The 23,768-nt window shown below is 36.9% G+C and overlaps 1 protein-coding gene across 2 annotated transcripts in view; it reads left to right on the top strand.

The window, feature by feature from the left end:
- RELN (reelin) overlaps positions 1-23,768 on the top strand; it is a 561,035-nt gene that overhangs the window by 519,164 nt on the left and 18,103 nt on the right. For both annotated transcript variants that reach the window (XM_045827532.1, XM_045827531.1), the window contains exons 49-57: positions 1,185-1,378; positions 4,300-4,556; positions 10,139-10,293; positions 11,306-11,520; positions 14,061-14,238; positions 17,206-17,381; positions 17,532-17,638; positions 19,996-20,238; positions 20,833-21,008. In XM_045827532.1, coding sequence (XP_045683488.1) covers positions 1,185-1,378; positions 4,300-4,556; positions 10,139-10,293; positions 11,306-11,520; positions 14,061-14,238; positions 17,206-17,381; positions 17,532-17,638; positions 19,996-20,238; positions 20,833-21,008 — 1,701 coding nt within the window. The remainder of the gene's footprint in view (positions 1-1,184; positions 1,379-4,299; positions 4,557-10,138; positions 10,294-11,305; positions 11,521-14,060; positions 14,239-17,205; positions 17,382-17,531; positions 17,639-19,995; positions 20,239-20,832; positions 21,009-23,768) is intronic.

Genomic DNA, 23,768 nt, shown 5'->3' with positions numbered 1-23,768 from the left:
CTCTAGGATCTCCCTAAGTGCCACGGCGAGTCCCTCCCGGGATCGCAGCGTGGGAGTCAGGCTTCCCGATGGGGCATGAGCTGAGCCCTTCCTGGCTCTGTGTTTTCCACAGATCGGCACTCCCACCGGGCTAGGGGTGCAGATGCTTTTCCCAGCTGCCCCTGGTCATGTCGGCTGGAGGCCCTCACTTCTCCCAGGTCTCTGGGCGGGTGTTCATAGTCCCTGGGCAATTTTTTCCCAGTCCAACTGGCCAATCTGTTCCTTCAAGCAACACGTTCTCCCCTGGAGTTGCTCAACCCCCAAATTCGGGGGAGGGAGCAGCGATTCCCCTCTCCCTGGAGCCCTGAGGCATACCCAGGAGCACCAGGCCTGGGGACTGCACCCCCCTAAACCCCACGCTGATCCCTGGGTCCCTTTTGTCCTGAAGCAGTCTCCTTACCATCTGGTTTTTCAGTGATCACAATAATTTTTGATGTCCTGCTTTCAAAAGTGATTCGGTAACCTAGTCCACTTGCTCTGTTTCTCCACCAATCCACGAGTTTCCCTCCTGTTCACAGAAGCCGAGAAACATGCTGCCTAGAGTAAAGCCGCCATCTTCCCTCTAGTCACAGTGTATAAGATTTTGTAATCAACAACACTGACTAGGAGCACAGTGTTTATTTATAATACTCTGCTTAGCTTAGGTGGAATTCTAAAGAAGCCTAATTTTCCTCCTATGTTCAACCAAGAAATCTCTACCTACCTACATTAATGAATTAATACTAGTGACATTAAAATCAACTATAAAAGTTTAAATAAAAAGCACTATAACTATTATTTCTAGTTATAATAAATGCCTGTGAATAACTGGAAATCATTTAGTAAAAACAGAATAGTTACTTTAATTTCAGCTCCCATCTTTCTTATAAGATAAAAGAGAACCTCCTTGAATAAAATACATTGCCCTTGTAAGTAGGTAAGAATAATGAAATGTCAAAATTCAGCAAATATTTGCTGAGTACCTACTCTGTGCCAGAAGCCATATTAGGAGTGAGTGTAACAGGAGAGATGATAAGAAAATGAGTATTATAATACTGTGTGGCTTGTATTACAAAAGGAAAATAAAAACGGTAGAAGCCAGAGAAAACCTATAACCTGCAATCACAATTCCTAACCACTGTCTGTTGCATTCTGCTTTTCCTCAGGGTTGCAGTCGACTGTTAGTCACTGTGGATCTAAATCTCACTAATGCTGAGTTTATCCAGTTTTACTTCATGTATGGATGCCTGATTACACCAAACAACCGTAACCAAGGTGTTCTCTTGGAATATTCTGTCAATGGAGGCATTACCTGGAACCTGCTCATGGAAATTTTCTATGACCAGTACAGTAAACCTGGGTTTGTATTCTACTCTATGTCATCTCTATTAACTACTATGATGAGCAAAGATTCTTGGTCAGACCTGCCAGCAAATCTATCACAGGGACCAAAGGGGACCTCGACTTTACTCATCAGTAAAGGATGCCTGCAAGACTGACATGAAGATAAGATTTTTGAGATCGATAAACAGCTGGTTTGGGTTTTTAAGACCAATTCGTTTTCAAATTCAGAATAAGGTAACATACACTATCATAATGCCAGTAATAAGTAGATCCAGTACAAAAATGCATATAAATCATGAGACTGTGATAATTAAGTTCAACAACATTTTGGGAAAATGTAAACAAAAAATATTTATTTATGTAGTATTCACTCCATTTTAAAGAATTGAGGGCTAGAAAATAAACACAATCAAATATAAATATCCATAAGAAGCCTAGAGTCTAGTTTTAAATTCTTTATTTAAAAATCCTGAATAAACCCAGTGCATGGATCATTTTTAAATATATATATTCTTGACGGGCAGAAAGCAATCAATATGACTAATTAGGAAAGTCAAAAACTTTGTTAAAAAGGAAAAGAGCATATTTATTTAAGTAGGAGGAGAAGAAGGAAAAAGAGGGTAAGACAAGAGAAAAGGAGAAGGCTGGAGGACTGGAGAGCAAAGAAGAAAGGAGGGAAAAGACGAGGAGAAGGGGAGTAAATTCAGCCAATCAAGAATAAAGAAATGCACCAGAAAAAAAAAAGAAGAGAAGAGAAAACATAGATACGTAGATAATACCTCAGTGCATGGAAAACCAGGTATAGGCTACAAATTAGGTAAAATTAAAACTTTTAAAATATTGTAAATGATCATTTAAATTTAGCATATTAGTTAAGAATAGGTTCAGCTGTGAATGACAGAAAACTCAAAATGATGTAAACAAAAGGGTTTTTCCCCTATTATGTAAATAGCCCAGGGCTGCTCCAGTGGTTCCACAAAAGCATAGAGACCCAGGATCCTTCTACCTTGTACTACTGCCACACTCAACACAGGACCTCCAAAAGAGAAACTCTAGCTTCTCCACTTTCCGACCAGCAAGAAGGAGGATGGGCAAGAAGGGTGTGCTGTCTCCCTTCAAGGACACTTCTTGTCAGTTGACCATATTTCTATTCCCCTACTGGTGGCCAGAACTTTGTCACAGAGACACACCGAGATGCAAGGGAGTCTGGACACATTATCTCTATTCTGGGTGATGCTCGCCTGCCTAAAAAGATGAGTTCCTATTATAAAGGAAGAAGAGGAAAATGGTAGTTGAGGAAATGCCAGCAATCTCTGCCACAAGCAAAAGATCTAAATCCCTCAGTTATATTAAAGTTGGACACCAATAAAAATCCAATAAAATCTAAGTGGTACACAATGTCATAGTGCAAAAAAAAAGTACTCATTATTAGTAGGAGATAATAGACATACCAAGTAAACCACTTTCTTGGTCTTTGTGAAGGAAGTGATAAAGACTCTCAACTGTGAGTTCTGAACACTTAAACAACACTATACACAGGGAGGAGGAAGTTATGTTTCTGGAAGACAAAAGCATAAATGTCTAAACTACTTTATTTTTCTAAAGGCAAAACTAACTGACCAAGATAGGAACTGTGGTCATAATTTATTTACTTAAAATTTTAGAAGCCTTAGATAAATTTCCACACCAAAGGCTTTTTAACTGTGGTGAAGAATTTATCAGAGAAAAGCAACTAATACAGAAATAGGAAAGAAAAATAAAGCTATTAAAGGATGATTGCTCTGGGTAAAGAAGTGTGGTTGTATGTCCCTCCAGGAATGGATAGATTTTCTGATATTATTTAATACATTTTAAAATTTTAATTAAACATGCTAAATCAATGGAGATAAATTATAGAAAGATCTTACAGGGTGAACATACAAAAAGGTGGTGGGAAGGGCACAGATGACCTTTCAAAATTAAGATGCATGAGGAAATGAACTTAGGAAAATATTATTTGCCTAAAGACCAATGGTCTCCAAACTGCCAGTAACTACACAGTAAGGTCTAGGACTCACAGTCTACACCTTCCTTCCCTAAAACCAAGATCCATTAAGCTGTCATGGCCCAAAAGCTGCACAAAATGATGGGCATAATCAAACAAAGTATTTAAAATCCAGGTACTGTATGGAAATTCAACTAAAAGCATCCTAGCTTTGAATACATCTTGCTTAATCCCCAAGAGGGTATTTTAACTTTATTTTAGTGGGTTAAGGTCCATGTTGGAGCTTGGAGCCATGTCTTTCCATGTCTGTCCTTGGTGACTGAGCCAGAGATGTCATGCTGGGCTTATTAGCCCATGGCTCTCGTGCAGCATTTCTTAGTATAATGTTTTCAATGAAACATAAAGACGAAGTCAACATCAAACTACAGGCAACTGATAAAGTAATTACTTACAGGCTGGTGCTGTCAGGTTGAGAGTCCAAACATCCTGCCACAATCCAGTGTGCATATTTTGAGGAAATTGCTGGTATTCATTGTGAGTAGAATGAAATCAAGGAGACAGGAAGAAGAAACAAATGAATTAACTCCAAGGTGCCAAAAAAAAAAAAAGAGAAATGTCAATTGGCTATCTCTACCCAAGTGCATATGCGTTTACTCTAGGCCTACAGATCCCGAGGCGTCCCAGGCAAGCAGAAAATTGTGGAGTCCCTCTGAGGCTACCCAGGGTCCATTCAGTAAGTTGGTAGTTCCTGGACACTTGAATTGTTCACTTTATATTTCCCCAGTTTAGTGACTTGAGAGACTTTATAAGATCAAGCCAGTTCATCATGGTTTTTAAAGATTATTTTAGTCAATGTCCTCTCCTCACACACCCTGTGACATGGTTGTAAATCATTTACTTACATGAGACATTTGACAAGACTTTCTCCCTCCCCCACCATCTTTTTCTCACAGGTTCGTGAATATCCTTCTCCCCGCTGATGCTAAAGAGATTGCTACTCGCTTCCGCTGGTGGCAGCCAAGACATGATGGCCCAGATCAGAACGACTGGGCCATCGACAATGTCCTCATCTCAGGCTCTGCCGACCAGAGGACTGTCATGCTGGACACGTTCAGCAGTGCCCCAGTCCCCCAGCACGAGCGCTCCCCCGCAGACGCCGGCCCTGTTGGGAGAATCGCTTTTGACATGTTTATGGAGGATAAAACTGCAGGTAAATTTTTCATAATACTAAATAAAAATCCAGTGGAGATGCAGTTTGGATTTGGCTCTTTACAAAGGAATGCAATGTGAAACCTTTTACACATTCTCAATTGATACAGGAGCAGTGAGAGTGGGGGGTCACCCTTTCGGTTTTTCTCATCCTTGCTAGTTTACATTGTAACTATCTTCTTTCTCTCAAGCCACCAACTATGTTTTTAATAAATAACATTCTATAATTTTGTTAACAGGAGTATTTTTTTGTTAGAAAATTTTCCATTTCTGTTTCCATTTTCTACTGTGGGTAGAAAGCCAACACTTTCTGGTCACTTTTTTTAATATTGGAGTTAATATTGGTGTCAATATTGGAGTCAATATTGGTGTTTTGTTAGCTATGGTGCCTGTCAGATACATTTGTGATGGCATTCCCTGTTCCAGAGTGTCCAAGGTGTTGCTGATTACTCTTAATACTCATGACGCAGTGATCCCAGTGATCCTGGAGAACTAGTATGTCTTCATGCTATTCTTATCTTCAATGTATTATTTTCTTTTCATTTCATAACACTATTTTGGTCACCTTTTATTAAGTTGTGCCTTAGCCCTGGCTGGCGTAGCTCAGTGGATTGAGCGCGGGCTGCGAACCAAAGTGTCACAGGTTCGATTCCCAGTCAGGGTACATGTCTAAGTTGCAGGCCATGACCCCCAGCAACCGCACATTGATGTTTCTCTCTCTCTTTCTATCTCCCTACCTTCCCTCTCTAAAAATAAATAAATAAAATATTTTTTAAAATAATAAAAAAATAAAGTTGTGTCTTAGATTAAGTATGTGGCTTTATCATGCCATGTCTGTGGTTACACTCCATGGTGTCTTCAGATCAAGTAGACATGTTTAACTGTACATCTCACCAACACTGCAAGGTTCTCCCAAACAGTGAAAATAGATAGAATATTCACCATACATTCATCAGACGGTGAGACTGTATCACATTGAACTTGATCCTAGACTCTTGCATAGAAAAGTAGATGTATTTCACAATAATAAGACAAGAACCTTTCAAAGGAATGAAACCAATGCTGAAAATTTTTTGAAATTTGAGGAATTTTAATCATTTAAAATACTTAATTATTAATGTTTTATTATAAAAGTAATACATATTCAGAGTGTGAAATTAAGAAAATACAAAAAATCTTGAGGATGAAAATAAAACCACCCAGAGGATAACCATCATCAATATTTTGGTATTTTTCTTAGATTCTTTTTTCTATGCCTTTATATAAAGATATTTTAACAAAATTATAATCATAAATTATACATGTTTTGAATCCTACTTTTCTTCTTTAGAATTAAATTCTGATCACTTTCCCATGTCCTTAAATATCTTTGAAAATATCATTTTGACTGCTGGTACCTCACACTGCAATCCTACTGGGGTCGACTAAACTCTGTCCACTTCAGCAGGGTGCTGATCGAAGCATAATTATCAGCAATTATTATGAAAAAAGGCATAGGATAAGTCTCTTATATTCAGAAGACTTTCAGATATTTTTGAATGAGTAAATTACTTAATAAACAAAATTGAATTTCCAGCCAAGATGGAGGCATAGATAGAGACACTGTGCCTCCTCAAACAACCAGAAGAAGGACAACAATAAATTTAAAAACAAAAAACAACCAGACCTGACAGAAAATTGAACTGTGTGGAAGTCCAACAACCATAGGAGTTAAAGAAGAAACATTCATCCAGACTGGTAGGAGGGGCAGAGACAGACAGCCAGGTAGTGAAGACTAATGGCAAGGCCACTAGTGGCTGAAGGACTGGTGCAGGAAAGATGGTGGCTGGTGGACTGGGTGAGGCAGTGGCTTTCAGACTAGGTAGTCCCATATTCACATGCAGATAAACGAGGAGGAACAACTAGGGAGGAAGACAGACCATACAACCCAGGGTTCCAGAGTGGGGAAATAAAGCCTCAAAACCTCTGACTGAAAACACCTGTGGGCTGAGACAGCAGTGGAGGAAACTCCCAGCCTCACAGGAGAGTTTGTTGGAGAGACCCACAGGGTCCTAGAACATACACAAACCCACCCATCAGGAATCATCACCAGAAGGGCCCTTTTGACTGTGGGAAGTAAGGGAAGTGACTGAAAACTGGCAGAGAGCAGAGCAAGGAACACTGTTCCCTCTCAGACCCCTCCCCTACATACAGCATCACAATGCAGCAACAAGGGTTGCCCCGCCCTGGTGGACACCTAAAGCTCTGCCCCTTACTGTGTAACAGGTCCATTGAGACAAAAAAAAAAACAAACAAAAAAAACAGTCAAAATGAAAGAACAGTTCAAAGCTCTAGAAAAAGTGCAACTAAGTGATGAAGAGATAGCCAAACTATGAGATACACAGTTCAAAACACTAGTTATCAAGATGCTCCAGGAACTGACCGGGTACTTCAACAGCATAAAAAAGACCCAGGCAGCCATGAAGGTTGCATTATGTGAAATGTAGGAAAATCTACAGGGAACAAACAGTGATGGGAAGGAAACTAGGACTCAAACCAACAGTTTGGAGTAGAAGGAAGAAAGAAACATTCATCCAGAACAGAATGAAGAAACAAGAATTCAAAAAAAAAAAATGAGGAGAAGCTTGAGAACCTCCAGGGCATCTTTAAATGTTCCAACATCTGAATCATAGGGGTGCCAGAAGGAGAAGAGGAAGAGCAAGAAATTGAAAAGGTATTTTAAAAACTAATGAGGGAGAGCTTCCCTAATCTGGCAAAGGAAATAGACTTCCAGGAAATCCAAGAAGCTCAGAGAATCCCAAAGAAGTTGGAGCCAAGGAGGAACCAGGGCACATCATAATTACATTATCCAAGATTAAAGATAAGGAGAGAATTGTAAAAGCAGCAAGAGAAAAGGAGACAGTTACCTACAAAGGAGTTCCCATAAGACTGTCAGCTGATTTCTCAAAAGAAATCTTACAGGCAAGAAGGGGCTCAAAAGAAGTATTCCAAGTTATGAAAAGCAAGGACCTATATCCAAGATTACTCTATCCAGCAAAGCTATCATTTAGAATGGAAGGGCAGATCAAGTGCTTCCCAGATAAGGTCAAGTTCAAGGAGTTCATCATCACCAAGGCTTTATTATATGAAATATTAATGGGACTTACCTAAGGAAAAGAAGATCATCAGAAATATTAACAGTAAAATGACAACAAACTCACAACTATCAACAACTGAACCTAAAAAAAAAAATGAACAAAGCGAACTGGAACAGGAACAGAATCACAGAAATGGAGTTCACATGGAGGGTTATCAGTGAGGAGGTGGAGGGGTTAGAATGGGGAAAACATGCAGGGAATAAGAAGCATAAATGGTAGGTAGAAAATAGACAGGGGGAAGATAAGAATAGTATAGGAAATGTAGAAGCCAAAGAACTTATATGTATAACCCATGGTCATGAACTAAAGGCAGGGGAATGCTGGTGGGAGGGGGTGTTCAGGGCAGAGGGAAATAAAGGAGGGGAAATGGGACAACTGTAATAGCATAATCAAAATAGATTTAAAAAAAGAAAATACCATTTTAAAGTCTGTATAGTATTTTATTATAAGTTGTTTGTCATTTTGGCATTGCTGAATATTCAATTATTCTCATTAATTCATTTATTAGTATATCATGTGGTACAGTGGTACAAGTATAGATTTATTTAATAAAAATCACTTTTTAAGTAAGAAAAGCTTAAAATTTTCCTCACTACTACCAAGTAGTCTTATTCTCTTAAGAAGGTTATTAAGATTTATTTACGTAGATCTGGTTCAAAACTTTGTTAAATCATTTGGGGTTTTTTCCTGTGTAATAGTTTACATAGTGAGCTTATAGTCAGATAATAACTTAAGTACTGCTTCTATATAAGTGAAAACAAATATAGATTATTTTTGAATACCTAAAATGCTGATTTTTACTCTAGGTTTAATTAGTGATATACAATGAAAGGAACAAATTTTCTGCCACCTGCTTGTTTTGCAAAAATGGTATTCCTAGAAACTAATATCTACTTAGAGAAGCTGTTTGTAATACTGCAGAACAGATTGTTGAGTTAGTTACTTAATGTAAGCTTTCTTTCACTGGAATTGCAGAGGTCTGGCACAAAATAAAATATGTACCTCAGAATAAGCTGTCTCAGGTATTCTTACTGGAATCAAGTGTCGGTGCACTTTGACTCTTGAGTCCTATACCAGTGATAGAGGATTGAACGTGGCTCCCAATCCCACAAGGTGAAACTTGACAGATAATGCTGCTGCAGTAGCTATTTGAATCCCAGATATATACTGCTTATTCTACAGGTGTACAGCATGCACAGACAAAATTGAAAGGATACAACACAGGTAAAGGCTGAATTCCAATTTCATTGTCTGGTGTCTTCTCAAGCCTCTGAGGCCTTCCAAGCCTTCAGCTTGTGCAGAGGTCCCGAGCCTCTGGTTGTGCCCATTTGTTCACCTCCACTGCAAATACTGGAGCTCACCAGGGAACTTTCAGGGGAAAGTTGAACCTAAAATCAAAGTACATCATGAATTAGATGCAACTTGTAGATATGTTTAACTTCAAACCTTTCTGGAATAAAATATGATGTTACAAACACTTCTTCCAGAAGAAAAAAAGGAATTATGAGTGTGTGTGTGTGTGTGTGTGTGTGACAGAGAGAGAGAGAGAGAGAGAGAGAGAGAGAGAGAGAGAGAGAGAGAGAGAATAGGAGGTTCTCTGCACTACCAAATCATAATCTTGCTTAAGTTGTCCTTAGACTCTTAGAAGCTTTTTTTATATCACTTTATTGAGGTGTAATTGATATAGCTTGATGAGTTTGCAGATAGGTATACACACATGAAACAATTACTACAATTAAGGTCATAAATTTATCAATCACCTCCAAAAGACTTCTTCTGCTCCCTTCCCTTTTTTAATATTGACTTTTCTGTTATGGGAATAGCACTTAATACAACATCTCTCTTAGCCAATTTTAAGTATATAATACAGTATTGTTAACTATAGTTACACAGTAGACCTCCTAAGGCCCTATGTTACACAGTAGACCTCCAAAGCTTATTACTGAAATTTTGTACCCTTTGATGGACACTTCTCCACTTCCCCCTCCCCCCCAGCCCCTTGTAACCACTGGTTCTAGAATTTGACGGATAACAAGTTTTTTAATTACCCAGATGGTGCTATTAGAATTTGAGTAAAAGTAGCTAACTCACTTCCACTCACTTCCCTATCATGTTTATAGAAAATCATTCTGCTTCTTTAGATCCTGCCTAGGATCTAAAAAAGTTCAATATCTGTCAGAAAAAAAATAGATGTTTTCCTTAGATTTTCATTTACAACACATACGTACACTCTTTTCCAAATGTAGCCTCACCAATATCAAGTAGTAAGTATATCTCAACCTCCCAGTGTCCATATTCCTAAAATGATGTGCTTACATTCATGTTTTGCCTGTGGATTGTATGTGATATATATCATAGAGATTTATACTTAATTCTAGATCTTGCTTAAAGTGAAATTTTGCCTCAAGTATTTTTGTCATGAAATTTTTGTCTTTTATTTTTTAAGTGAATGAGCATTGGCTCTTCCATGATGATTGTACAGTGGAAAGATTCTGTGACTCTCCAGATGGTGTCATGCTTTGCGGCAGTCACGATGGAAGAGAAGTGTACGCTGTGACTCACGACTTGACTCCCACTGAGGGCTGGATCGTGCAGTTCAAGGTGAAAATGTTATAGTCTTGACTGCACAAATAACCACATACTAGCATATAAAAATGAAAAATAATTGTAGAGACTATATTTCATTGACAATATATACTTTGGAAAGTAAAATTTAATATTAAGGTAATATACAACTTGACACTATATAACTTAATGATTTAAAGTATTTTATTTCTGGACTATTTCAAGGTTAACCTTTCATAAGAATAATGTCTTTCTGCTCAGGGTTAAATACTGATAGAACAAATATTGATAATAAATATGTAGGATACTGATTCCATTTCCCTGAGTTAAATCATTATACAGCTTACAGAGTCCTTTAAGAGAAGAATAAAGCTATTATGGTTGTATCTACTTTTTTCTTTACAAGAGCATTTTAATATTTCTGAAGAAAGAAAATTATGGAAAACAAAGGCATGAATAGCCTTAATGCTAACATCAATTTTGGCCAAGATTTTATGTCAACCAATTCATTCTATCTACTTTAGTCCCACTGCTTTAGCAACAAATGTGGCGTTATGGTTACTTCCATCAACAAAGGGTGCTGAGCCTTATTAAAATTACCTTCTGTTATTACTTCGTTGTGTCTTACATGTAGTTGAAAGTGATTTATTGAGAGTCATAAATTGTAGGACAAAATAGTAAACTTGGGAAAGCTGTTAGCAATCCTTCTTGGTCAGCATTGTGCCAAATAGAAGTGCCAAACCATTAGCACAACAAACAACAATTTGTAAACTAGGGCCCAGGCCTTCCAAGGCAATGAGCCAACCATGGCAAAAGCACAGGTTTCAGCTTCTTTCCAAACTCCCTGCAAAATACATTTGACAAAATAAATTTGTCACCTTGAGCAACTTTCCCACCCATCAGCAGAACAAATAGTGAACCTGAAAATACAGAATAGATGTGGTGCAGTGTCTGTTAAGTGATCAGCAACTTTCTTGTGCCAGGTATTTAGAGTAGAAACATGTAATAGGGTTTAATGTATTAACAATCTTGCTTTTCTTTTTATTAGATCTCTGTTGGATGTAAAGTGTCTGAAAAAGTTGCCCAGAATCAAATTCATATACAGTATTCTACTGACTTTGGTGTGAGCTGGAATTATCTGGTCCCTCAATGCTTACCTGCTGACCCAAAATGCTCCGGAAGTGTTTCTCAGCCATCTGTATTCTTTCCAACTAAAGGATGGAAAAGAATCACCTACCCACTCCCTGAAAGTTTAGTAGGAAAGTAAGTAGAAGATTAAAATAAAGCCTGGTTCCAATTGTCCATGCCCTGGCTGGTGTGGCTCAGTGGATTGAGCACTAGCCTGCGAACCAAAGGGTCACCAGTTCAATTCCCAGTCAAAGCACGTGCCTGGGTTGTGGGCCAGGTGCCTGGTAGGAGGGCACAAGAGGCAACCACACATTAATTTTTTTCTCTCCCTCTCTGTCTCTCTCCCTTCCCCTCTGTCTAAAAATAAAATAAAATAAATAAAATCTTTTAAAAAAATAAAATAAAGCCTGGCTCCAATCCAGAAGTAGATTAGGGACACTGTGGTTGAGCCTGAAATTCTGTGTAATTCTGTGTAATTGTGGATAAAATTTTGTCTTCCTCCCTAACTCTAAAGCCTCTCTAGTTATTACCTCATCACCACTCCATGATGAGCTAATAACTCAAGGACACCTCAGGTTGTTATTCTCAGACTTGTCAAGATGGGCCTTGGCAGGCCCTTTCATGTTCCATACCCCAGTATCTGCAAATGGGGACAGAGCAAGAGTGATGGCCATGGAGCCAGGTAAAAAGGTGTATGTTACCTTATGGGCCTTGTAGTTTGTGGTACACCAGACACCATATACTTTTCACATTAAGGCCTTGTTGATTCATGATAGATGGAGCCAGGAACAAAATTCTAACTCACCATGCTGTTTGTATAAATCCTAACTCTTCATACTACTTGTACAAGTATGTTTTGTAGGTTTCATTTTTCTCTTATCAAAGCCTTATGTTCTGTACCTGCAGTGATAAGTAATTAGTTTGGAGCAATAGTGAACCAAAATGATTAAACAGTGCTCTGAAAAGACTGTGGATGAGTTAATTTAAAGCAATTCTAAAAGATTTCTCTTTGGCTGTAAAATTAGTAAAAAAAATACATTAAAGAAAATGATAGGTGAGCCTCTGCCATATGAATCAGAGTGTGGCTAAATGAAAAACCTTCTTGTAAAACAGAATTATGATACATGACCAGAACACACAGAGCCTTTGAATGAGGTGCTCCCACATGGCTTTCCAGTGTCCCATAGATTTCATTTACCACATCAACATTCACAGTTTTCTGGAACAAATCTAAAGGGGTTAGTCCATTAACCTGCTAGGAAGCTACATCAAGATGCTTTAAGCTTCAGTAACAGAAAACCCAATTCAGACTAGCTGTGTACAAAGGACCCATGGACAAAGCCCAAAGCTGGTAGGATTGAGGGTGGGAGGTGAGGGAGGGTAGGGCGGGGGAAAGTGGTGATGGGAAAATGGAGACAACTGTATTCAAACATCAATAAAAAATGAAATTTATTATACCTAAAATGAAAAAATCCAAAGATAAATGGATTTAGTTGATTTCATAAGCTCAACAGTGTCTTCAAGGACATTGTTAACCCTTTTTTCCACTGTCCACACCTCAGCCACACTCAGACTTCAGGCTGGGTCCCCTGAACATCAATGACTTTCAGAAACCTGGCAAAAAATGCATTGTTACCTACATTCATGGGAGAGAAAGAGTTGCTTTTCTTTCAAAGAGAGTCAGAGCAAGAGCAAAGAGAGTCAGAGCATACCATTGGTACAAATTAACTCAAGAATGCCCTTTCCTGACTCAGTCAGTAGTTGAGGGAATTATATTACAATAATTACCTCATATGACTCATCTGGGGTAAAATGCATGCTGGGGAACCACCATGATGTCCTTGCTTCGTTTTGCCCCTCCTGTTCTCTCTTTTCTTTTTACAGTGAAGTATAATTTACATTCAGTAAAATGCACATTTTTTAATTGTTTATTGCAGTGAGCTCTTACCATTGTATATCCCATGTAATCACCACATGAAACAAGATACAGAATATTTTATCACCCCATAAAGTTCCCTCATGGACTTTGGACTCTTTATACCAACATGGTGTGGAATATTTTAATATAAGGTTAATTATGAGGTTTGTATTTTCCCCAGAAGGCAGAGAAGAACAATGATGAAATTAAAATCTTGGAGAAATATCCTTTAATATAAGCCTTTCAAATTTGTTTTCTAATTAGCATAGTTACTCTGAGAATATTGATTATCTTTGGAGAATTCAAAAGTTTCTGTTTCCCAAGCACCTGAGGGCTGGATATATGCTGACAAGGCTCTGCCAAAGGATTCACTCCCCTTCTGTACAATTTCAGAAATTCGATTAATGAATCTAAATTGCAAAGCAATCACTGGATTCCAGTTCATAAGCAACATGATATATGATAATTTTGTGTTTTAAAATGTTCTCATTGTTTGAAATAGAAATTTTACTGTTTTCATTGTGTTTTACAAGTTTGCTCACATATTATAAAATTTAAATGAAACTAGCTCTAATGTTCCATGACTAGAAATAGAAAAATAATGGCAGTCAGAAAACATGTTTTATTAACCCATTTCATCCTCTCAGACTGTCTTAAATGTTTTTTCTCTTGCACACACTGAATGCACACACAGGAAAATGAACCTAAACAAAGTTAACTTTTCTTTTTCATTCCTTTACTTTTATGTTGCTAATAGCCCAGTAAGATTTAGGTTCTATCAAAAGTACTCAGACATGCAATGGGCAATCGATAACTTCTACCTGGGCCCTGGATGCTTGGACAACTGCAGAGGCCATGGAGATTGCTTAAAGGAACAGTGCATCTGTGATCCAGGTTACTTTGGGCCCAACTGCTACCTGACTCACACTCTGAAGGTAATGGTAAAGCCTCGACAGAAGACATTTACTCCCATTCTAGGTCCTGCCTTAAGAACCAACTTAAGTGTGAGACTAATAATTTATAACAATGTTCTTTGGAGCCCCAAAATAAATAAATTCTTTGGATGGAAACTAAAAAAAGATTTCTTAGGTTTCTTAGATACAAGAATATTAGGATCAAGTTCTAGTACAATTTAACTAAATCATAAATACACCAGACTATATAGATTAAAGAACATAGATACTGTGTTTTTTTTAGCAGAGTCTTTATTTAAAGTCAGTTCTGAGCATTCTTTACATCACTTTTTCAGGACATACAGTGTTAAAGGAGAATACTATTGTTGTTATGAAATAAAGCAAATAACATTATCACAAAAAATTTCAAAAAAACTACACAGTACCTAAATTTTTGTTCAGAAAATTCAGAGCTCTGATTTGGTAACTGTTGAAATATGGTTGTCTATTAAGAATAGGGAGGTCACTCTTGGGGACTTTAGCCATTATATTATTATTTAATATGCAAAGCACATACAGTTGCCCAATATACTTGCCATATGTGCATTCTACTTCTGTGAATAAATACAGTGCATTTGTCATTCCAATAATAGTAAAATGTCTAGGCTAAAAAAGCACAATGATTAAAATCAAACATATATGGGCCAAACAATATAAACAAAACCTGTTCTGTTGTTTTTTTCCATAACATTTCAACAACTTTGAAACTGCTAAATTAAAATAAATAAATAAATAGAAGTCAACCAGTGCTCACTTGCATCTGAAGGTTTTAGTCTATTTGTTATTGAGATTATAGCATAAGAAACATAGTCACAAGTAATGAATAAACTAAAAAAAGTCTTTTCACAACAGTCAAATTTCTTTCTAGTTTCTTTCAAAACATTCAAATTTCATTAGCATTCCTCAGTTGGATTAGAAATTGTACAATCTAAATTAAGCACTTACTCAAATTGTTCTAATGAGAGTTTACATGGTTAGTGATCCATGTCTTCTGACTGTAGTGTTCTTACATGTGAAACTTTTTTAAAATTGCACTTATTTGCTACCATCAGTGAGGTAAGGTGAGACTCACACATGACTACACATCTTTGACCGTAGAGGTGGTAATGTTCTGAGATTGAAGAGGGCCTGTTTAAATAATTTTAACTACACAGTAAGGTAACAATAAGATAACTCTCTTAGGTAAGTGAAAAAGTATATAGTTTTTCTGTGTAATTACTGCAACTACAACTCCTCCAAGTGGTACAACTCCATGATATAGTTGTACCATTAAAAAACACTGGATGCCTCAACCCGATGCAAAACTGCATTTGCAGTTTTGACAAAATGAGTATACTATGGGGGAAATGAGTAATCAGTATCTTGCTGTGATGTGAGGGGATGAAGTAATCTTACACAGAATATAGCTGTAATGAGCCCTAATATTTAATCATCTATTCACCTTGGAAAATAGACTATTCCTGGTTCTTGGTTATTCTTAGTGAAAAGGATAAACTGGAGGCCTAGGGAAAATACTTTATTCTAGATTTTGAGTACTTCTCCCCATTGTCCTGAATCTTGGCCCTGATAAATATATGAAAAGTATTTCAAATTGCCTTCCAAAGTTGATTTTCTTTTGACTTCATATGGAAAACTCTGGTTTCAAATGCTCTTACTTAACCTCACAGACATTCAGAGTTTGCTCTGTGCTGCAAGCCGAAGGTCACAGTAGCCTAAAGAAATCTCTGACATGAGGTCACACACTCCAGGGGGGAAAGTGCTAGCACATCTGTAACTGTTGAAATATGGTTGTCTATTAAGAATAGGGAGGTCATTCTTGAGGACTTTAGCCGTTATATTATTATTTAATATGCAAAGCACATACAGTTGCCCAATACACTTGCCATATGTGCATTCTAATAAATTACAATAGTACTTTTCTATACCATGTAAATAAACAAAATAATTTGGGAGTATGAGTATGTCCAGAAAGTATCCAGCCATGTAATTTGGAAAAATAGAGACATTTACTGAAGAAGATACAAAATACAAGAAACATTGTACATAGGACAAAGACACTTCAGTCTCCTTTAAAATAGGTGTGTTGGGACCTTACAGAGCTCTCCCAGTCACCATCAGCTGCTCCATTATATTTTCCTGAATCTCATCAACAATCTGAAATCTCTTCCCTTTCAAAGGAGATTTTAATTTTACAAAAAGCCAGAAGACACAGGGCACCAAATCTGGGCTGTAGCGGGGCTGAGTCATCTGGTGATTTGATGTTTGGCCAAAAATCTCTGCATGAGACATGATGCACGAGCAGGCGCATTGTCTAATGAAGCTGCAATCAGCAGTTGCCCATAACTGTAGCCTTCTGAATCATCCAGATAGTTTCTGTGGAGGAGTGTTCAAGCTTAGTACAAAATTTGGTGCAGATTTGTTGCTCTACTCTCTCAGTCATTTTGAATGAATGCAATGGCCACACTGTACACTTGCTCACTCAGCGTGGTCTACCACCCCCACTGACTAGTACAGTGAAGTCACCATTGTTAACACATGCTCACTCCAGTCCACTCTCCTTGGCTGCCAGATTACCTCAACCTCATACAAACCATTCTTGTTAAATTAACAATGGCTGGACTTTCTCTCAACAGACCTCATATGTATGCTTAAGTTACTTTTTACAAATAGGAGTATTACCTACTGAACCTTCTAATTATTTTAAGATTCTCTCTGGACATTAAATTCTAATTATTAAACATTATTTATGTTTAAATTATCTTTCCTCAATGATGGAAAAGAACATTGTGAAGCTATCCTTTTTTAAAATATCTTTGGAAAAGCATTTAAAACCAGATCTAACTTTTTAAAATCCAAGATGTAATTCTGTATTGTCTATACATAGTTATTATCTGGAATCATTATCTGAAATTGTTATGTTTAATGACGTGCCACTTATTTTTTTCCCAGACTTTTCTGAAGGAACGCTTTGACAGTGAAGAGATCAAGCCTGATTTATGGATGTCCTTAGAAGGTGGGAGTACTTGTACCGAATGTGGGATTCTTGCAGAGGACACTGCACTCTATTTTGGGGGATCCACTGTGAGACAAGCTATTACTCAAGATTTGGATCTCCGAGGGGCAAAGTAAGTCAATTCGGGGTTATTTTCTTCACAATTTAGCAACTGGTCCCAAAGCAAGGAACACATGTGGAAGAAGTTTTTATCCAGGACTTGAGTAGACAGAGTGCTTGTTCTATATAACTATTCTGATGGATAATATGTGTTTGCATTCAGATTCCTGCAATACTGGGGGCGCATCGGCAGTGAGAACAACATGACCTCCTGCCATCGGCCCGTCTGCCGGAAGGAAGGTGTGCTGTTGGACTACTCTACTGATGGAGGCACGTTTCAGGGGTGAAAGCCATACCTTGCAGCAGGTTCCCAAATTCCATCCAGTGCCCCTCAGAAAAGTCTCTGCAAGCTTTGCTGACATCGCAATGCTAATAGTGAAAGTTACAAAGAGAAAGTTGAGGATCTTAGTTCGGTTACACATTCCATACATGTAATGTCTATGTTAGCAAAATCTACCAAAAAAAAAAAGTGGGGGGGGGTGGGCGGTGACAAAGAGAAATCACCTTTAAAAAATAGAAGGGCATCAGGGGGTAGACTTATCTAGGGATCCCTTTATAAGTTATATAAATGACTAACAACTGTGCTGTATACCTGAAACCAATATAATATTGAATGTCAACTGTAATTTAAACTTTTTTAAATTAAGGAAAAATAAAATGCTAAAATAAATAAATAAGCTCCAAAGATTATGAAGAAAGATAATAATCTTTGTTCTTAAATGAAGCTAGATTATAAATGATGCAATTTAAAAATAATTTTAGTAATTTTTATATACTATTCCAAGTAAAATATACATTTAAAAACATTTTAAAGTATTTTAAAAAGTTTTCTCATCAACCATGTAATAAAATGCTAATAGAATCTTCAAGAAAACTTATTAATTGTGAAAGAAGATAGTCTGAGTTTGTGAGTGTCATGCATTATTTTCACCAAATTCTGTTTTATTACTTTGAGGTACCTGAAACCAGAAGTAGTACCATGAAATCTTTAGAAGATCAGCTTTAGCAGATAGATATCCTTAATAACTAGCAAACAGATGGCTCTAAACTATTTTATGGTATTCAAAAGGTATTTCTTAAGTAATTTAAACATACCGCTTACAGTCTTATCAGTTAAGAGGGAAACTTCTTGTTGGTCCAATGAACCACAAATTGCATAGAATTATAATAGCTATATTTCTGGGGTTTTTCTCTTTTTTTTATTGTTCAGTTACAGTTATCCTCATTTTCCTCTCATTACTCTCCTCTGCCCTACCCACCCTGACCTCCCACATTCAATCCTGCCTCCCTCCACCCCTGTTGTCTTTGTCCATGGGTCCCTTATACATATTCCTTGATGACCCTCCCTCTTCTTTCCCATTACCCCCCTTCCACTTCCCCTATGGTCACTGTCAGTTTGTTCTTTATTTTCAGTTCCCTGGTTCTATTTTGCTCACTTATTTGTTTTGTTGATTAGGTTCCACTTAGAGATGAGATCATATGGTATTTGTCTTTCACTGCCTGGCTTACTTCACTAAGCATAATGTACTCCAGTTCCATCTATAATAGCTATATTTTAAAATACAAGTTCTTGTCTAGAAACAGAAAGACATGGATTTTTCTCATTATTCATGAGAAATATTGCATATAAGAATATACAACAAAATTTTAACAGCAGAAAATATATAAATTTTATTTAAAGTTTTTATTTTTGGCCAAGTATTTCTTAATATCCTTCCCTTCATAACATCAGCCTCATTTTGCAACAATATAAATGATGAGCATTTACATTAAAGTGAAGACACATCATAATGAAAATATCAAAGGTTAAAAATAAAGAGAAAATTTTAAAAGCAGCAAGAGAAAAGCAGAGAGTTACCTACAAAGGAGTTCACATAAGACTATCAGCCAATTTCTCAAAAGAAACTTTTCAGGCAAGAGGGGATTGGCAAGAAGTATTCTGTGATGAAAAGCGAGTACCTAAAACCTAGATGACTCTATCCAGCAAAGCTATAATTTAGAATGGAAGGGCAGATAAAGTGCTTCCCAAACAAGGTAAAGCTAAAGGAGTTCATCGTTACCAAACCATTGTAACATGAAATCTTAAAGGGACTTATTTAAGAAAAAGAAGATCAAAACTATGAACATTAAAAATACAACAAACTCACAACTATCAACAACTGAATCTTAAAAAAATATAACTAAGCAAACAACCAGAATAGGAGCAGAATCATAGGTATAGAGATCATTTGGAAGGTTATCAGCCAGGAGAGGAAGGAGGTAGTGGGGGAAAAGGTACAGGGAATAAGAAGCATACATGGTAGGTACAAAATAGGGGGATGTTAAGAATAATATAGGAAATGGAGAAGCCAAAGAACTTGTATGCATGATCCATGGACATGACCTAAGGGGGCAATAGCTGGAGGGAAGGGGTATGCAGGGTGGAGGGGGGCAAAAGGGGAAAAACTGAGACAACTGTAATAACATAATCAATAACATATACTTATAAATAAAATAATAATAAAAATAATAAACTCAGTGAAATCAGTTCTCATTATCTTGTTGAAGATTTGGGGGCAGAAGGGAGCTTGCAGCAGCTGTTGGATTTTTTTCCCCAGATATGTTAGTCTGTTGGTTTGTTATTATAGGAATTACTTGGACTTTGCTCCATGAGATGGATTATCAGAAATACATTTCTGTTAGACACGACTACATACTTCTTCCCGAGGATGCCCTCACCAATACAACTCGACTTCGTTGGTGGCAGCCTTTTGTGATCAGCAATGGACTTGTGGTCTCTGGGGTGGAACGCGCTCAGTGGGCACTAGACAACATTTTGATTGGTGGAGCAGAAATCAATCCCAGTCAACTGGTGGACACTTTTGATGATGGTAAGAAATAAGACATTGAACAGTCTTTGCTGTGAGCCATTTGTCTCTTAAGGTCTTTGGATGGATTACTACATGAAAAGACTTTAGAAGAGTACCTAGCATATACTGAATGCTCAACAAATCTTACCTATTGTTTTGCCCAGTGGTTTATAAATCTTCAAGGTTGACAGGTTGTTGAAATGTCAACTGAGAATTTAATAAACCCTGTTAAAGACAAAAATGTCTAGCTCTAAACATAATTTAAAATCTCAATACCCCCAAATAATTTTACTTTCTTTAGGAATTTCTATACTGCAATGATGTACACTGCATTGGTTTTAAGAGCATACCAAGAATAATTTTGCAATGGTGAAAATTATACAGACTAGCAATTATATTTTAAATGTTGGAGAATAATTATAGTACTAGCACTTAATAATCTTTTCTAGATTTTATTTTCTTATCTTGGATTCATATTTATACCAATTAAATAAAATAAAAATAAATCCTAAAGGGTAAGCAAAAAGGTAGAGCATAGGCATTCAAGTAATTCAGCCATAAGCCAGTGAGTTCAAAAGAATAGCATACCATATTATTTCCAATTTACCTTAACAGAAGGCACTTCCCATGAAGAAAACTGGAGTTTTTACCCTAATGCAGTAAGGACAGCAGGATTCTGTGGCAATCCATCCTTTCACCTCTACTGGCCAAATAAAAAGAAAGACAAAACCCACAATGTGCTTTCCTCCAGAGAACTCATTATACAGCCCGGGTATATGATGCAGTTTAAGGTAAGGAGAAGTGGCTCTTCCAAACAGAGGATGGCATTGTTTGGGGGAGAGGGTGGGAAAGAATGTTTATTTGTTCAAGAATAAGGAAATGATTGATTTCATTTATTAAAAGAGACTATCTTATGAGTAAAAGAAATAACCTTTCACAAAGGCCTTTATCAGATAGGATTATTTGAACATAATAAAATATAAGTATATTGGGACATAGCAAGAAATGTAACTATTTTTATGGCTCTGATATGTAATCTGGAGTTCACTTTCTCAAAGCTTGGAAATCAAAAGCTCAAATAGGTGCCTCTGCATGTCTCTGTCTCTCTGTCTGTCTATCTACCCCCCTTTCTGTTATTCTATGCCTATTTCATATATCCAGCCACTTAGCTTCTTTTTTATCCATTTTTATTATATCTTTTCATTTTCCTTTGTCTCTGACTTCCAAACACAAACCTGTATATTAAGCCAGTTGGAACTCCCAGATCCTCAAAGATTTTAAAAGTACTCTCAAGTCTTTTAAGTGAATATGTATTCATATAGATGGATGCAAATGAAGACTTAGTAGGTAATTAATAGTAAGATAGAGAGAAAGATAAGGCAATATCAATTGATGTCTTTATCGCTGCAAAACACACTAAAAGAAAGGGTGTTACAGAAATGCACTTTATTACTAGATCATTTTAAAGACAAACATCAGCTGTTCTAATGCCCTTATTTAAAAAGATGTGCTACAGTGATGGTTAATAGAAGGAATCCTTAATAGAAGGACTAAAAATGTATTGACAGTTGGTAGGAGAAATGAATTCTTGTTGTTTAATGGGTACACAGTTCCAGTTTTTTAAGATGGAAAAACTCTTCAGATCTGTTGGAGAAACAGTATTCACTCTTTTTATTCAGCTCTGTTAAATTCTCCTTCAGAGACTGAAGGGTGAGCAAGCTCCCCAAATAATACCAGTTTCTCAGGTTAAAGTCCCCATCTTTAACCTAGTGGCATAAGAGATGTTCAAGGTCATATATCACACCCAGTGTTCTACCATCCATCATTCTAAGCCACATCCTTTAAGAGTGAAGGCTCTCCTCACTGCATCCATGCTGTGGCCCAGATCCAAGTCATCATATTTGATTAAGTTGATTGGGACCTCCTCTTTTTCTGCCTCTATTAATCTTAAACTAAAGAGACTGACATTTTCTTCTCTAAGCAAATCAATATGTTTTAAAAAGTCTGTCCCCAGAAATTTAATAAAGTATCACTAAAATCACATTTTTAAAGTCACTGTAGACCTAAATACTATTATATCCAACAACTTTCATTCATTCCTCACCTTTCCTTTTCTCTCTGAACCATTTGGTACCGTTGTCTTTGCCCTCTCCAACCCATGACATTCTCTTTCCCTTTGGCTTCTGGGTTCTTGCCAGTTCTCCTCTTAACTTCTCTGCATCTACTTCTATCTCCTTTTTAGCTCCTTCTCTTCCTTCAAGCCTCTAAATGTCAGATTTCTCAGTACTTTTCCTCAACTTTCTTCTCCCACCATAGACATTCATCCCTGGCTTCAGGTATCATATCTTTAAGACCATCTGTCAAATTGTCATAGCCAACTTTGACTCAGTCAACACAATTAATTTAGTATTTTAACAGCCTATGTATATTCCACACCTTTGTCTTATTGATGTCTCAACTCAACATGTCTGACAGTAAACTTTATATCTTCCCTCCCCATACCAACTCCTCTTTCCAATTTTCCCATTTCTATTAATGGCACTACCTTTCACATATTTACCAGCTTTAAATGTTAAGTAGTCTTTGGTTTTTCACTTTTCACATCTAATCATTCACTGCATCCTTTTAACTTGAATTTTTAGTGTTCCTGGTACCCATGCCATCTTCTCTGTTTGCACTGTTACCACCTCCATTCTGGCCCTAAAAATCAATAGTCCATTAACTAGCCTTTCTACCTCCTCTCCTCCTCTCCCACCTGTCTTCAACAGCACAGTCAGGTTTGTCTTCAGAAAGCACAGCTTTGAACACATCATTCCACTGCTCATAGTCTTTAATGACTCCTCATTGCCTACCAAATGAAGGCCAAACACCCTAGATTACACCTCATAGTTTACCAAACTCAGTCCTTCTCCTACTTAAATGTTTTTCTCCTGCCTCTACCTTTCTCACTCTTCCCATGCTTCAGAAGCAGTTCACATGTACCCTACTTGATGAATTTCTAAATTAAAATATATTTGACATATAATATGTAAAGTTACATTAATAGATTCACATACTTGATACATTTATATACTGTAGTATGATTACCATTTTACCAACAGTTAGAACCTCTATTGTGTCACATAATTATGATTTCTTAAATACAATCTCTTCTTATGAAAAGCATAGCATTCTATTTGTAATTTTTTATGATTTCTACTTCCATTATTAGAATACACTTCATATTCTCTCTCTGAAGGCAAAGTTGTTTTATTCATGAGTGTATGGCCTGGAATTTTTATCACTCACCTTCTCCAGTATCAACTCTGAAATAGGACTTGTTGATGAAGTAGATGATTAGGACTTGAATTTGAATCACCAAATTTTTATAGTACTTGTGCATTATTGATTATTCAAATAATTAATCACATATAATATGGAAAGCTTTCATTCATTTGGAAATGAAAAAATCCAAAGAATAAATATTGTCATTAAAAATTGCTATTTTTAATTACAAATAAAAATAGTAGCATCAAGGATTAGGGTATCAATGAAAATGTTTCAAATCTGTA

This window comes from Phyllostomus hastatus, unplaced genomic scaffold (genome assembly GCF_019186645.2).
Source record: "Phyllostomus hastatus isolate PE091 unplaced genomic scaffold, TTU_PhHast_1.1 phas_scaffold_78, whole genome shotgun sequence".
NCBI classification, from domain to species: Eukaryota; Metazoa; Chordata; class Mammalia; order Chiroptera; family Phyllostomidae; genus Phyllostomus; species Phyllostomus hastatus.
The sequence above is the reverse complement of the archived record's forward strand: the minus strand, read 5'-3'. Positions and strand labels throughout refer to the sequence as shown.